Below are 17,584 nucleotides of genomic sequence, written 5' to 3'. Positions count from 1 at the left end.
CTGCCCTCCATTTCAGCCTTCTGGCCCAGGAGGGATCTCAAAAGATCCTCCATTTGGAGCAGGACGAAGAAGCATGCACTTACATTTTTATGAGTGCTTTTAGCTTTTCTTTGCTCGCGTCCTCCATTTATTCTTTGAATGGCCTACATTTTGAGGTGCCTTGTCCTCCTTGTCGGTGAGGACATCCACCCCCCCCCCAGGACCTGTCCTCCATTTCAGCTTTGCGCCCAGGAAGAATGCCAAAATGTCCTCCATTTTTGAGCATCACTAAGAAGCACATTCAGGGTGACCAGAGGTCCTCCTTTTCCAAGACCTGGCCTCCATTTTAGCCCAGGAGGGATTCCAAAAGGTCCTCCATTTGCAGCAGCGCTTAGAAGCCTGCATTTGTAGTTCTGTGGGTACATCTACACGGTAGAAATAATGCAGTTTGACACCACTCTTAACTGCCTCCAGAAGCCCTGGGATGTGTAGTTTGGGGAGGCACCAGTATGCTTGGGCAAAGGAGGCTCAAGTACCACTACAGATCCTTGGATTCCATAGGATGGAGTTACATCACTTAAAAGTGGTGTCAAGATGCCCTTTTATTTCCACAGGGTAGATGCACCCTCTGAGAGTTTCGAGCTTTTATGTGGGGCCGCCCTACATTTTTAATCAGTGTCCTACATTTGGTGGTGCCTTGTCCTCCTTTGGGGTTAGGACATTGGGTCAACCTGCAGGGAATGCACCCCAGGCTTGTGTTGCTTGTTGTTGTGGTTGTGTGCCTTCACATCCTTTCTGACTTTGGGCAACTTGGGGAAGCTTTTTTTCCGAGGGCCCTGGCCATCCTCTGAGGCTGAGAGAATGTGACTTGCTTGAGGTTGCTTGCATTGGTTGCCATCAAGTCATTTCCGATTTAATGATGACCCTAAGGAAGACCTATCCTTAGGTTTGGCAAGATTTGTCCAGAGTAGGTTGGCCATTGCCTTCCTCGGAGCCTGAGAGAGTGTGACTCGCCCAAGGTCACCCAAGGGGTTTCATGGCCAAGCCAGGATTCGAATCCTGGTCTCTCGAGCCCTAGTCCAACGCTCAAACACCTCTGATGAAATTTGCAGAGGAAGCTCAAGAGGTTTGTCTTGGGTCCCTTTCTGGGAGAAAGGTGGCATGAAAATGAAATACAGTAACTGCATAAAAGTAAATAAAACATTTCGAAGTTTGTAGTCCTTGTGACTACTGTATAAGCAAAAGACAACTGCTGTAAAACAATTTGCATATAGATAGATAGATTTTGCTCCACATTTGATTTTTTTGAAAGGTGTAAGGGGGGGAAAAAACCATTAGGTGTGTCTTCAGTGAGGAAATAAGCATTAGCTACTCCTGCTATTAAACTGAATAGTGGGAAGCTGCTCAGATGACAAAGCAAGACTAGACTGCCACACCTTCAAAACTATGCAAAAGAGGAAATCCTTCCAGCAGGTGAAGCACGTAATTCCAGCTGAAATGCTCATCAGTGTGCTTTGAGTGTTGGACTATGACTCTGGAGACCAGGGTTCGAATCCCCGTTCAGCCACCACGAAACCCATTGGGTGTCCTTGGGCAAGTCATACTCTCTCAGCCTCAGGGGAAGGCAGTGGCCAGCCTCCTCTGGACAAATCTTGCCAAGAAAACCCCAGGATAGCCTTAGGGTCTCCATAAGTCGGGAATGACTTGAAGGCACACAACAACAACGCATTGAATTGTGTTGGATTAACTCCTGAGAAAGACTTGTTTCTGTGGGTCTAGGTGGCAGTCTTCCTTCCAGGCGTAGTTCCCTTGCAGATTCTTGTGAAGTGGGTGTGTGCGCACTGGGTGTGTGCATGGGATGCCTCCATTGGGAGCTTTTATTGTTGCTGCTTTGAGGGTGATTTCTTCTGGCATGCATGTGAAAGAGCGGCCTCTGGTGCTTGGCCTTTGTTCACTCTAAGGCTCCATGCATACTGCAGAAATAATCTGGTTTGATACCACTTTAACTGGCATGGCTCGGTGCTGTGGAATTCTGGGAATGACAGTTTGTTGTGGCACCTTCGGAGAAGGTTTGCCAACGCCATCCACAGAATTCCATAGTACTGAGCCATGGCAGTTAAAGTGGAGTCAAACCGGATTAGTTCTGTAGTGTGGCTGCAGCCTAAGAAGATCTCCTATTGTAAGCCATTTTCTCATATTCTTTCAGATCATGAATGTGTAGCCTTGGTGGAACGTGAAATCCCAGTGACTGGCCAGCCTGCAACATTTTGAACCATCTTGGCTGCTAACTTCCTTTATCCTTATGAGGTAAGTAAAATAAAATACAGTTGGCTCTGCGCTAGTGCAGAATTCTGAGAAAGCAGGATTTATTAGAAAAGACAATAATGCTGGGAAAGGTGGAGGGAAGCAGAAAGAGAGTAAGAATGGGTGGACTTTATTAAGGAGGTCACAGGTATGACTTTGCAGGACCTGAACAGAACAGTGGAGGACAGGGAGTCACGGGTATGAATCTGCAAGAACTAAGAAAAGTAGTGGAAGACAGGGAGTCTTGGAGATGCCTCACCCATAGCAGATAGGAAGAAAACAAACTCATTTGAGATGTAGTGTGCAATGCAAAGATACATAACTGAGCACAAAAGTTAGACTCATGCAAGAAATTGTGTTTCGTATTACAATGTGTGGATGTGAGAACTGGACAGGTAAGAAGATAGGAAGAAAATCAATTCATTTGAGATGTGGTGCTGGAGAAGCGTGCTGAGGATCCCATAGACAGCGAAAAGGACAAACAACTAGGTCCTAGATCAAGCCGAAAATCTCCCTGGAAGCCAAGATGGTTGAGGCTGTCATATTTTGATCACATCATGAGAAGGTATGAATAACTGGAAAGGGTAATGATGCTAGGAAAAGTAGAGGGGAGGGGAAAAAGAAGAGGGACGCACACTAGATGGAGGGACTCTTAAGGAGGCCATGCGTATGAATTTGCAGGACCTGAGCAGAGCAGTGGAGGACAAGAGGTCTCGGAGATATCTCATTCATAAGGTTGCCATGAGTTGGGATCAAATCGAAGGCAGTTAACAATAAAAAATGTCAGGTGTGACTTCTGGGACTCTTCCAGGTGAAGTATAATGTTGACGCATTCTTTCCAGAGTTTGGAAGTGGTCTTAGTAACGTGATGCAGGGGCACTTGGGTGAATTGGAGCTCTTTCAGGTCTTCCTATGGAGGACCTGCCTCAGGCGACATCAGTGAGTTTGCCAGACATGTGTGTGAGACAGCACTTTTCCACTGTGTGAACCTGCTGAATCATTATGAATGAACTATTCTTTGTTTGTTGTGGGAGACACCCATTGCACAGTGGTGTAGCATGTTAAAAATGCAGTTCTTTCAGTCCCTTTCCTTTGGCTGTGCAGGATGGGGCTGGTGTCAATTATAGATCCAGGATCTGAATGGCCAGAGGTTCCCCATTCCTAGTAATAAATAGACAATTCAGATGTTGACCCAAGAAACCTGGTTGTAATCCCTGGGAAGCTCCTGGGAAGACCTCTACGCAGTCAGTCCACCTCATAGAGTTGTTGTAAGGCCGAAATGGAACTTCCCTCTTTGGTGGAAGTGAAGAATGCAAATTAGGCTTTTGTTAAATGAACGAGAACATAATTTTTACTCAGGATTTTAGGGGCATCTTCGTATCTTTTGTAATACAGTATTGAAGATGCCTAAATGGAAGCGAGTTTCATATAAAATGAATAAAAATTGCTTCAGCACGTGTAAATACACTGAGTTTAGGGGTGCAATAGGCGTGAGAGTGGAAAATCACAAACAAACACTGTTGTCTTTAACCCGGGAGAACACCTGTCTAGGAATCTCTAGGTCTTCCAGTGGCCAACATCTGCCAGAGGTTGATCACAGAATTGCACCGGAGGGCCTACAAATGCATAGAAAGGTGGTGTTACCTTTAGGAATCTCCAAATCTTTCAGCACAACTTCTGGCAGACGCCCACCACAGTGTCATGCTAGAGATTCCCAGAGAATAATCAAATCCACAGAAGTCAAAGCTGCAAATGTGGAGGATGGTCTGTATCAGGATTGGGTGGAAAGGCCTTCTATTGCTGTGGCCAAAAGCATTAGAGACTGATTTCATTCAAGAATGTAGACTGCAACTGCTTTAGCTATCTTCCTCAGTAGTGTCTGTTTGCAGCTCCCTTTGCAGTGCATATTGTGGTTGTCAGTGGCTATAGCATCAGTCACTTCCTATAACTGGGGAATTCACATTACTGTTGAGATGTGGTCAGATCTGTTCAACCTTGCAGCAACCCCCCATGTTAATCATGTAACTACATTTACATCATACAGGAGGGCCAGATGGTGGAGGTACACCCCATGATAGTGTCTACGTGCTTTTGTGTATGTGTGGGAGGAGCCCCACAAAGACATGCTAGTAAGTTACTGATACAATTTGGAAGCCAATGGGTGGAATAGCAAATATTCCACACAAATAAATTATTAATTGTGCTGCTGTTTTACAGGCTTCATACTTATCATCAGTTTACCTTGCATTCCTGGGCATCTGAATTAGTCTTTCCCTTTAAATGCCATAAACCCATTCCCTCCCTCTGTAAGAATCCCCCTGTAAGCTTCAATGTCCGCACTTCAAAAAAATCAGTTTTTTTTTAATTTTGATAAATTATGGTAACTAATGGTTGGGCTTTATTTATTTCATTTGTATGCCACCTTTTTCCTAGAAAGGGATTCAAAGCGACTCCAAGGCAACTATAATAATTGGTATTATGATGTTGGTATTAACATTACCAATGAATGGGTTTGATAATTGAATATGAGAGGTATATTAATATTTGCAAGTAAATGGATAAATTGAGAATGGTGGAAAAGGATATGGTATTGTACTCGCATGAACTGAAGGGATTCTTGGGTGTCACTACAGCTCACTTTCTCAAAATGACAAACATACATACCTAAAGAATAGAACCCCAGAAAGACAAAGTCAGCCTTCCCCAGCATGGTGACCTCCATATGTAGCTTCCATTGACCCCAGATGGCCTAGCATTATGCTTAGAGAGATGCCTTCCAATACTTGAAGGACACCATTCTGGGGAATGTTGGAGTAGGATGTTGTGTGACATTGCAGCACCTGTTTCTTGTGGTTATAGAAAAATGAGAAAGTGCTCTTTCATCACAGAGGATATGAAGCACTGATGAAAGGTTTACAGTAGATGATCGGAGGAGAAGTCTGATGTTAGTGGGAGATTGCATAAAATGATTCAAGGAATGCTTTTCATTATTTTAATTAGAGAAATGAACCTGTCATTATCAGCAATGAGGGAGAGAAAGGAAGCAAATTAATCTGATTTTGGCATTTGTGCTGCTACTGTTGGAAGTGTTTAAATAGTAGGTGCCATTGCTTCTGCCTTTTGTTTTTATTGAACAAATAATATTTATTAATAATGTCAAAAAATTAAAACCAAATTCAACATACATGCACAAACAGTAACATAAACACAATTACATAACCAACCCAACAAATGCAGTCACTTCACAAATAAATCACAATATTATATCTTCACCTCTTCTTAAAAATACTTCCCTTTCTTCTAACCGCCACCAAAATCATGTTCAAATTATTCCTCCCTATAATACTTTATCATTATTAATTTTTCATTAATTATCTATCATCTGCTTTATATACTCTCTATATATTATCAATCATCTATTATATATCCCCACAGATTCTCCTTTAAATGTCAAATTCATAATAGTAGTGTCTCCCCTTCATTTCTCTATGTGGAATGCAAAAGATTTTCATTTTTTCAAAAATATCTCCTCAGAATCTCCCTTTATGTAATTAGATAATTTGTCCATTTTTGTCAACTCCATTGAACAACTCTTGCCGCTGTGATCATATAGCTTATTAAATCTGTGTGTATTCGCTCTCTTGTATCCTTTAAATTTATCGTGTTTAACAGAGATAATTCTGGTCTCATGCCTAGTTTAAATCCCCAAATTTTATACATCCAATTATTCAATACCTATATCAGTAAAGCTAAAGATAGTCCTTTGACATGAATGTTTAGTTGTAATTGGCTGTAGGGGGTGGTGCTCATCTCCATCACTAAGCCAAAGAGCCAGTGTTGTCTGAGGACTACTCTGGTGGTCATATGGCCAGCATGACTGCATTGAATGCTGTTACTTTCCCACCAAAGTGGTACGTACTTGCATTTGCATGCTTTTGAGTTGCTAGCTTAGCTGGGACTAGTGAAGGGAGCTCATCCCATCATGCAGCACTCAGGCCTCGAACTGCCAACCTTCTGATCTTCCAATCATCAGAACTGGCATCTTAACCACTAAGACACTGCAAGACATGCTATAACCTAAAACCATATAAAGTAGAAAGGTTACCTAAAAGATGCAGGTAGTTTACATAAAATCAAATTATCAGATTGGTTTACAACACTGTAGATTATTACTGATTATATAATTACAGATCTAGCGTATATTGCCATTAGTCCTCAGATTATCCTTTCTTAAGCACAAGGAGACAAATGTAGACAATGCCTTGTCGGCATACTTTACATCATAAAATAAAATACAAGTCCCTTGTAGTACCAAAAAAAAATATCAAAATTTTAATTCCTAGTCTCTGTTGTTAAATGCAATTATTAATTTTATTGCATTTTGTTTTTAAATACAGTTGGTCCTCCACATTTGCAGCTTTGACTTTAGTGGATTTGATTATTTGTGGTTTTGATTAATATGTTCTCTCTAGGAATCTCTAGGTCCTCTAGCCCAACTCAACAGAAGTTGACCATAGAGTTGTGCTGGAGAACCTAGAAGTTCATAGAGAAAACACTTCTCTAGGCATTTGTAGTTCCTCCAGCATGATTCTGTGATAAACATCTGGCAGATGTTGACCAAAGATTTGCACCGGAGGAACTGGACAATCCTAGAAAGGTGTTTTCTTAGGTAAAAAGTATAGTGTTTCTTTATTTGCGTTTTTTCTACATTCATGCGGGTTGTTCGCTCCTAACCCCAGCAAATGTGGAGGGACCACTGTAAAAGGAAGAGAATTAAGAGCAGACTACAAGTCTTTGGAGTCCAGCTTTCCTTTTTTCAACAATGGCCATCCAGTTCCGCTAAGCTCCCACAGTCGGGTCAAAAGATGACCACCTTCCTCGTGGTCTTTCTCTGTAGCATCTGTATACAGATTTATACTGCCTCTACATATGCAAGCTTTATTTAACTGTCTTTACTGGTTGCTATTTGTTGTTGTGTGCCTTCCAGTTGTTTCTGATTTATGGCGACCCTATTAGTAAAGCTCTCCTTAGACAATTTGAGTATTGTGCTCCTACTTCATACAGTAAAAGTAGCCAGCTAGAGATGGCCTTTTCATGTTCAGAATGATTTGTATGCAAAGGGAGACTGTTAACTTGCCTCTGCTCAGTATATTTATTAATTGATTCCACTGTTCCTGAAAGGACCCCGAAAGCAGCTTAGAAGTAAGACTTTATCATTTGTGCATATAAATGCTAAACTTTATTATTTGAAGTGTCATACTGTAGGTTCACGTTATTCCACCGCATCGTAAGCATGAAAATTTTAACAAACCAACTTCTCATCTGCTTCTGTGGGAAGCTTTGTATTTTCGGCTTGTCAGCAGACATAACTCAAGCTAACTTTATCTTTAAGAGGGAAGTTTTGAAGAGCAAGGCTCTTGGACTGCGAGTTATTTGTAATAAGCATGACACTTGAGTCTTGTACATGGACAAGTGAGTAAAATTGAGCATATAAGGAAATAAATGCAAAATGGGCTTACTAGCTTTGATTTGGTGTGGAAAGAGATAGTTGCAGCAAGGACAGGACAGCAAGTTACTGGTTTCCAGATCATTTTTTGCTTCCAGAGGTCAAAACCAGCCTCATTCCCCCCAAACCGTGTTGTGTTTCATATTTCATATGATAAAACCATACACACAAAAGAGCTTTGTTTCTCCCTATGAATAAAAATACCATGCAGCAGGTGGCTTTTTTGGAGAAGGGTCTTAACAAATCAGAGGTTCTTTGGGTTGTGATTTCAAATGGGGTGAAATCTGGGTGCGTTCTGGCGAACAGAGAGAAAAAAGTTGAGTGGGTATGTCAGCAGAGTTTGAGCAATGTATCGTTGTGTTTGGCAGGAAATGGAAAGTCTTGATAATGTCCAGTTCTGGAGAAAGATGTCCAGTACTGAAGAAATGAACCCCAGGCCTTGAATAGTTTCCCCTTTTGAGATAAGCATTCAGTGCTGATTATTCAGTTGTATTTTATTTTAGGATTGATCTAACAGGGTGGATTACCAGCTTTTTACTTTCAGGGCTTGCTTTCCACATCAAGTGGTTTGCTGAGTAGCATGTGAATGTCCACCAAGGAATTTCTGTGAAATGTTCTAGGTTGTATTCTAAAGTATATGCCCCACTGTTGACCTACATCAATGGCAGATGCATCCTAGAACACACACACACACACACACACACCTTTCTTTCCTACTGCTGCTGCATTTTGCATTGCATAAGCAGTGACAGGGAGCACGTTTTTGATGCTTTGTCTACTCATAAAGGAATCTCTTCTATTTACAGGGAATCTCAGGGCTTCCCAGAATACAGTTTGGATAAATTTGCAGAAGGGTTTGTCACTGTCTTTAGTCCCGTGTGAGTCTCTGTGGGAATCTATGATAGAGAAACCATAGTTGTAAAAGATATCTACACAGTATAAGAGTAGAACTGAAAAGAAGTAGAAGTAGACCACCCACTGAGTGGGCATGTCACAGAACTTTTTGAATACAGTCAGCTCACCGTATCAATGGATTTTTATCCATGGATTCAAGCATCCACAGTTTGAAAACTTTAACAAAAGATATAAATTCTAAAAACTATACCATGATTTTGCCATTTTATATAACGGACACCATTTTATTATGCCATTTTATTTAATGGGACTTGAGCATCCACAGGTTTTTGTATCCACAGTGGGTTCTGGAACCAAACCCCAGCTATATAATGAATCTGCTAGCTGAATCTGTAGAGCCAGCATATTTAGCCATCACTTTAAGAATTAGAATACACTTCGGAGCTGGTTCTTGAGAGACATATGTTGATATTAAGGCTTCCATTTAGTAAAGTGTTCTTTTTTTTAAATTGCAGTTGTCTGCAACAGTGTGACGTTAGCTTATCTAGAATTGTAAACTCTCCCCCCCCCCATTTTACCACAGCATTTATCTCAGAGGTTACACTATATCTGTTAAACTTTGTAACATCTCTTTCTTGGATACTTACATTGGGTCTTTTTGCTGTTTGTGAGTAATCCCCTACATTAACACAACTTTTTATCTCTGAGATTACCCTTTTGTAGCTGTATCACATCACTTCTATGACAGTTCATGCAACTATCCACATACACCAGAGCATTATTTTTCTCCATCAAATATGTCTCCTTGCTGGATCATTCGATCCTCTTGCTGGATCATTGATCCTATCGATTCGCACCAAATTATAAGGATGAAATACTGCTAAGCCCCATATATAGTCAGACAGCTTGCATAAGAGGTAGGTTGCCTAAGGGACTACATGTGGCTCTATCAGATCTTGCTATTGGTAGACTTGGTGCCACTGTAGTGTCAAAAAAAAACAGTGCTGTGCTTTAAATTTACCTTTAAATATGGGCAACTGGTGATAATTTGGAACCACTGGACAAGTTACTCTAGTAGTACTCAGTGTGCCAGCAGGCTCTAGCGGTAGCAACACACACCTTGGGAACGTGGCAGCTTCCCAGTGAGTAGGGTTTCTCTACATTTGTACTTGTGCTTTTGTGTAATTCAGTCCTGGATTTCTGCTATCAAAACGTAGCAGCACTCGTAGGGCATGACCTAGTTGACACAGTGATATGAAATTTATTTCTTGAAGTGTTTCAGGAGAGGTAAATTCCCGAAGTGTCTCAATTTTTGTGAACGGTAAAAGCTGAGACACATGTCTATTGCCACTTCCTTTCCAACAAAGTTCAACAAGTCAGTGCTGTCCTATATTACTGCATGCAGCTTATTCAGCTTCCTGTTCCTGCCCAGGAAGACTTCCAGTTATTTGAAGGAGTGGTGTATGTGCTACAAAAGGAAGTCCAACTAGATACCGCAGATGAGTTGTACTTTATTCAGTTGTCTGAGTCGGTCTGTGTTTTATTGTGTTAGTAGTAGTATTGGAACACCAGCAGTTGGTGTAATAATTTAGGAATACAAACAGCTGGTGTAATAATTTAGGAATACAACCAGTTAGTTTAGGATGCTGAAAACTCGAATTGGGTTTCGATCCAGCAACCTCTGGGTTCCAAGGTAAGCATGCTGACAAAATGTTTTTATGAGAATGCCTTCAAGTGGGTCTTATTTGAAAAAAATATTGTTATTCCTTAGTAAGAACATTTATTCAGGTTAAGTATCCCTTATCCAAAAATCTGGAATACTCCAAAATTGAAAAGTTTTTTCATGGGTGGCTGAGATAGTCCGACTTGACACTTTTGCTTTCTGAGGGTTTGATGTACACATACTTAGTTTTGTTTACAACATTATTTAAAATACTGTATTAAATTATCTTCAGGGAGTTCGAAATCTGAACCTATTACACCTATCTTAAAATCCCTACACTGGCTGCCTATTAGCTTCTGGGCACAGTATAAGATGTTGGTCATTACCTATAAAACCCTGCGTGGCTTGGGTCCAGCTTACCTGAGGGAACGCCTCCTCCCATACAATCCTTCCCGCACTCTCAGGTCCTCTGGGAAGAATCTCTTGCAGTCCAAGAAAACCAGACTGGTATTGACTTCCAAGAGGATGTTTTTTGTTGCTGCTCCAAAAATCTGGAATGACCTGCTGGAAGAGATCCACCATATAACATCTTTAGAGGCCTTTAAGAAGGCAATAAAACTGGATCTCTTCCAGTAGGCATACCCAAATTGACCTCCTCGGAAAGTTCACTCTCCAGTTGGGAATTATAGTTTTTAATGCTATTTTAAGGTGGGAGTGAGATAGGGACTTGGATTTTATATGCTTTGCTATATTTTTACTTGTGGTTTGTTGTGTTCTATTTTTATTGTTCTTATGTTTGTTGTTGCCCGCCTCGATCCAATACAGGGAGAGGCGGGATACAAATAAATAAATAAATAAATTATTATTATTACGTGTACAAGGTGCATTTGAAACATAAAAAAAGAATTTCATGTTTAAATTTGCATCTTCAAGCTGCATCTGCACTGGAAAAATAGCCCGGTTTGACATCACTTTAACTGCCATGGCCCAATGTGAATTGTAGTTTGGTGGGGCACCAGGTGGAATACACAAAATTCCATCGCATTGAGCCAAGGTAGTTAAAGTGGTGTCAAACTGGATTATTTCTCCAGTTCAGATATAGCCCAAGATATCTTATTATGTATAAGCAAATATTCCAAAATCTGAAAAAAAATCTCAAACACTTCTTGGCCCAAGCATTTTGGATAAGGGATACTTAACCTGAACTTAAAAAGATCACATGGTGAACTTAGTGATATGGTGGAGGAGAAAATGTTAACTGTATTTTATGTAATATGTAGGGGAAATTCTCAAAAGTTGTGATGCAGCAGAAATTCTCATCTTTTAAAAGTTCAGTATTGAGCTTGCTGCCTGCCTAATTATTTATGGCATTAATAACATGACTTCATAAATATGCTGTCAGGTGTTTTGAAACATCGTAGATGCAGTGAATTAAGTGCAATAATATCAAGAGAGAACTGGATTAAGTTCACATTACTCATTTGATAATTCACATCTTTCTGAACAAGTATGCATGCTGGTTACTTGCTGGAGCAGTCACAACTTACGGGTTGTGTTGCAGCTGAATAAAACTTCTTTGTTATGTAATGACCCAATTTGGAGTAGTTTGATTATGTAGCTTACATATTTTTGCATTAACAACAACAACAACAACATTTATTTATAATGTTCTTTTCACCAAAGGACGGAACATCAGACATAAATCATAAAGAACAAAACTATAAAATACAACACTGTACTAAAAACAAAATCCTCAGCATCCCACCCATGTCGGTCCTAGGCACACTCATCATCTTAATCCAATGAATCAAAGAGGGAGGTCTTCAAGCCTTTATGAAAATGGACAAGAAAACGGGCACCTCCAGCCAGAGATGCAAAGAAAGACTGTTCCACAAATGCTAAGCCAGATCCTGAAAGTCTTGCAGCCTTGACAGAGTCGTATGTGTTGGGGAAGTTGCTAATAATCCTTTGCCTGTAGATCTTAAATTCATAGATAGTATGGAGATAAAGAAGTCAATTGTAGAATTTCCTTTCCAATTCTTTAGGGAGGAAAATTAAGTGAGATCACTTAAAGACAAGGGCCCAAAATTATCCAGTTTGAGACCGCTTTGACTGCCCTGGCTCGATGCTATGGAATTCTGTGAACTGTCTTTGTGAGATATTTAGCCTTCTCTGTCAGACTGCTCTGGTGCCCACATAAAGTACAGTTCCCAGGATTCTCTAGCACTGAACCAGGGCAGTTAAAGCAGTCTCAAGCTGGATTATTTCTGCAATGTATTTTGGACCAAAACTGCTATCCTATACCCACTTACTTAGGAGTAAGCCCCATTGAACTCAGTGGACTGATTTCAGAGTAAGCATGAGCAGAATATGTTGTAAGGCCGCCTTAATGTAAACATTCTGTGATCAGTCTATTTGGAACTTTGTGAGAATTTGAGTAAAAATGCTTGAAATTGCATTAGAATTGGTTGTGACTTGTAGTCAGCATATGAAATGCTGGTTTGTTGGTACATTGTGTATGAAATGCCCTCTTGTTTTTTTCTTCCCTAGAATACTAGACCGTTTACCTCATAAGCCTACAATGGCAGTGGATGTAGCCATGCAGCTGCACTTGAGGCCATCTTTGCGAAGAGAGAGCTTTGCCTACAAAATAGCTCCAAAGCCCAAGAAGCCTTTGAGACCCTGCATCCATTTGAACAGTGCTGCTGCATTAAACGAACTGGGAACAGAAGTAAAAAATTTGCAACAAAACAAAGTGAAAAAGCGGGTATCCTTTGCAGACAGCAGAGGCCTCGCTCTGACAATGGTTAAAGTATTTTCAGAATTTGATGAGCCCCTGGATATTCCATTTAATATCACAGAACTCATAGACAGCATTATGGGCCTGACAACAGTGGAAAGAGATGACTTTGTCTTGGATTTTGTACAGCCTTCTGCTGATTATTTGGATTTCCGGAATCGTCTCCAGGCTGAATATGTGTGTCTTGAGAACTGCATGTTGAAAGATAAGTCCATCATGGGCACAGTGAAAGTCAGGAATCTTGCATTTGAGAAGGCTGTGAAAATCCGGATGACATTTGATACGTGGAAAACCTTCACGGACTACCCCTGCCAGTATGTTAAGGATACATATGCAGGTTCAGATAAGGACACATTCTCCTTTGATATCAGCTTGCCGGAGAGAGTGCAGCCCCACGAAAGAATAGAATTTGCTGTGTGTTATGAGTGTGATGGAAAGGTGTACTGGGACAGCAATAAAGGTCTGAATTACAGGATTGTCCGCTCTGAACTCAAATCTGCTCGGGAGATTTCTCACCCTCAAGGTGATCCTGGTTTTGGAATTGCCTTTGACCAGTTTGGAAGTCCTAGGTGTTCCTATGGCCTGTTTCCTGAATGGCCTAGCTATTCGGGGTATGAAAAACGTGGGCCTTATTACTGACTCAAAGACTTGGAAATGGGTTGTTGTTTTTTTAAAAAAACATTTGGGAGTCAAATATCACTGTTGCCAAAGGAGGTGCGTGTTTGTAGTTCCAGAAAGTGAAACAAAATGACTCAAGCAACTCCTAACTGCAAAAGGTTTTTAAACATGGAGGGTCTCTGGACTATCGGTCGTGAATTGAAACATCTAAGAGAAGGCAAGATGTCCTTATTGTCCTGGGCTCATGCTGACATTTTCTTCAGCATTTAACACTTCAGTTCAGCCTGGAGGTACATTACAGTATTGTGCAGGGAAACTATTCTCTATCTGAGCTTATTATATTCTGGAGTTTGACTTGACTACATGTCTTTTTAAAATGTTATTCTGTGCTTGACAAGGAATAATAATGGAGAGACTAACTAACCAGTGAGTGGGTTTTACGTAGGTCTTCCAGTTTTCCCCTTCTCTGGTTATCCCATGTGCTCGAGGCTTTTGGATGGAAGTGACTGTAATTTTAGCTGGCCTTCTGACTCTGTTTCCTTCCATTTTAGGAAATGCCTTCATTTGTGGGAAGATACCAGGGTGCTTACTCACAATTCAGCCTGTGCCTTTCTTATCCTAAGAACACAATATGTATAAATTATTTGCTGTTGCAGAGGTGGAAGAAACAGCCTGTAGCTTGGTCATGTAATCTTGTAGCATCATTGTTAAGGGTTAGTTAGCATAAGTGAAGAGCTCTTATATTATTAATGTGCCTTGACAGCAGTGTTGGGTTGGGAAGCAGGGGTGTGAAGAATAAAGGATATATGTACATTTAAAAGCCTAACTCTTCATGCTACCATGCTTGCATATAATGGCTTTGAGCCTAGTGGGTAGTTGTCTGGTTAGAGATAATTTTAAAACTTTTTTTCATGAATTTTATAAGATGGCAATAAATAGGTTCTCCATAACAAATTAAAAGAGGTCTCAAATCATAGAAGGAGTATCTATTCAGTCCAGTTTCCTTTTATTTGCCCCCCTTGCTGAGATACATCAGTTGGAGACCTGAATCCAACTAGAGTAGACCCAGTGAATCATTTTGTTGACTGGTGAGTCAACACTTTATGATTTAGGAGGTTTACTACATGGTTGGGAGTACCACAAGAATTTGAAAATGTTACCTTTTGGGTTGCGACTCCCCCAGCCCCCAATCCCTATGCCCCAGGAATTCTCCTACTTATAGTCTGGAGAGGTAACTTTTCCATGCTTTGTCCAAGAGTTTTACACTTGCTGCTTTACTCAGATGAGTTCTTCTTTACTTCCTCCTGTAGAACTTGCTTAATGACTCTTGAGTTAGAAGGTACCTTCGCATCCATGCAGTGTTGGGTGTACTGGATAAGTAGTAGTGAGAATCAAAGGATGAATCTGCAGAAGGAACTTGATGCAGACCAGCCTGCTTGGTATGATGGGGGATCCTTGGCATGGCAGCTTGCCATTAAATTTGAGGAAATCTCCCAGGGTATTGCTGGTGCAGGAGTAGGACTCATGTGGCCTTCAGGTGTTGTGGGGATGTAAGCCTAACATTCCTCACCATTGGCTATCCTGGGTAGGGCTTCTGAGCTTTGTAGTCCATCAACATGTGAAGGGCTGCATGATTCCCACTCCTGTGCTGCTCCTTTTTCAGGTGAAAAGCCAGGCATTTCCTTAAATGAGTCATGTTATTTTGCCTGTTTAGTTTGCATACACAGAATGTGAGTTCACATTCATGTTTCATGGTATAGAAACAGTAATCAAAGAGCTGGATTTTGGAAATGTATGAGTACCCAAGGACTTATGCATGCTGTGAATCTTTTTTATTTTAATTCTCTTCAGCTTAGAGATCAACCCTTCTACTAAAACAAGCTTCTTGAGAGATGCTGTTCCTACTGCTCCCCCTTCTGTAAAAATAGGATTTTCATCAGCCTGTTCTGGAGAGAAGACACTGGGGCCTTTGTTGCTCTAATAAAGGAAACTATGTCCTAGTGATGCAAGTCATAATAAAACTAATATTTTCAGAATATGTTGTACCTTGTGCAACCATGTTCCTTGCCATTGGCTGTACTTGCAAGGGCTGCTGGAAGCTGGAACCCAACAACATCTGGAAGGTTTCACTTGACCCACCTTTTTCTTCTTAAATGGAGGAACAGGGCTAAATCCAGTATTGGTCCTAGGTAGAGAAGAGTCATTCAAATAAATTTGAATTTAGTCCCAAGTCCTGATGAATTCAATGGGCCTCCTCCAGGCAATACTAATGTATGATGCAGCTGAAGGTTAATAGAACCTGTTGGAAATAAGGTGTAATCTCTCACACTTACCAGAGATGCTGTCCAGTGGAACACTGCAGGACTTAACATCAGAATAAATCCTTACAGGATTGCTGTCAAATAAAATCAGTTTTTAAAATAAAAGCTTGGGCTTGCAACCGGGAAGCTTATGATTGCTAGTACTTCAGTCTCTCTGTTTATTCATAGAAGTATTTCTACCAAAGGTGTAATAAATCCTCACATTCGAGAGTAAATTATGCCACTTTGGGAGACAGCTGAAATGCAGCCTTTTTGATGCTCACATTGTCAGCTCAGGAGCAGACTTGAGGGGTTCACAACACCAGCTCAAGATCTTTATGCAAAATGCTTTAAATTCATTTTGTGGAAAAAGCTGAGCTTTGGTTAGCAAATAAATTAGTCCTTTGGTTCAAGAACTTGCAGGTCGTCTTTACATGCGTGGTTTAGACAAGGTCAGGCATAAATGTGAACCTTAATTTTCCATGCTTGAACCACACCAAGACCTTCAATGGAGAGGCAAGGATCATGAACGGAGGCTCTGTGGATATCATCCCCATCACTATCGCCACCACATACGAACCCATATCTGCAAGGGACCATGTGTGGAAACTGGATCCGGGAATGAAATAAATAGGGCTGTAATCTTAAATGGAGGAACTCCAGCAAAATTGGTAAACAGATCAGTCGAAAAGTCTAGATCCATCGCCTTTCCCAAGTCTGTGTTCCTGGAGGCACACTATATGGACCACACTCAAATTTCTTCCATAGTTGTTTATGGAACTCCTTCAAGTGCCTTCACAAATAGTGTGTTACTGTGAAATTATTCTAAATTGTGCCTTAAGGGGGTTAGGGATAATTCTAGTCTTTGCAGAAGGCATGCATGAAAGAGAAAACTGCCAGGCAGGAGCTGGAGATAATACTGTGAAAAGCAAAACCAAGTTTGGTTATCCCAAATGCACTTTCATTTCAGCCTTCTTACTGGTTGTTAAAGCTAGCTTGCCAATTTGAATGTAACTAAGGAATGATGTTCTCTCTTCCAGTAAATGCTTTGGAGTGCCTTGCATGTTTTTACATATTTTGTACACATCTGAAAAAAAAGAATGCACTTTAAAATCACAATGGATTTATTTTCTGTAGTACATTTTGCAATGTCACAGTGTTTTTGTTGTTTTTATCTGCTATTAAATAATACAATATTACAAGGTGATACTGTCTTTTTAAAATATTGTCCAAAACTGTTAGAAATCTGAACAAATGGTTTTTGCTCTCATGTGGAGAGAAATAAAGAAAATGGATGAAAAGAAGAATAGGTTGTTTGTATGGAATGATTAAAGATGCAAAAAAGAATACTAAAATTTAGTGGGGCTAGGGTTGCCATATCCCGCCTGGGGGCGGGACTTTCCCAGTTTGGGGCGGGGCCACAAGTCCCACCCTGGTTTGGCCCCACCCCCAGGACCACCACCCCCCCAGCGAGGCCCTGGAGGCAGCTCCACCCCTCCCTCCCCATGGCTGTGTCCCACCCTCCCTGCCTGACTCAGCCTAGAGAGCAGGTCTTCAGG

The 17,584-nt window shown here is 40.9% G+C and overlaps 1 protein-coding gene across 1 annotated transcript in view; it reads left to right on the top strand.

The window, feature by feature from the left end:
• The window catches only part of PPP1R3B (protein phosphatase 1 regulatory subunit 3B), a 17,847-nt gene extending 620 nt beyond the window's left edge, over window positions 1–17,227 (top strand). Inside the window, exons 2-3 of the mRNA XM_042449406.1 lie at window positions 2,186–2,286; window positions 12,858–17,227. Coding sequence (XP_042305340.1) covers window positions 2,282–2,286; window positions 12,858–13,746 — 894 coding nt within the window. The 5' untranslated portion in view covers window positions 2,186–2,281 and the 3' untranslated portion in view covers window positions 13,747–17,227. The remainder of the gene's footprint in view (window positions 1–2,185; window positions 2,287–12,857) is intronic.
• Window positions 17,228–17,584: the final 357 nt, after the last annotated feature.

This window comes from Sceloporus undulatus, chromosome 2 (genome assembly GCF_019175285.1).
Source record: "Sceloporus undulatus isolate JIND9_A2432 ecotype Alabama chromosome 2, SceUnd_v1.1, whole genome shotgun sequence".
NCBI lineage: Eukaryota > Metazoa > Chordata > Lepidosauria > Squamata > Phrynosomatidae > Sceloporus > Sceloporus undulatus.
This window is presented reverse-complemented; position numbering and strand designations above follow the sequence as displayed.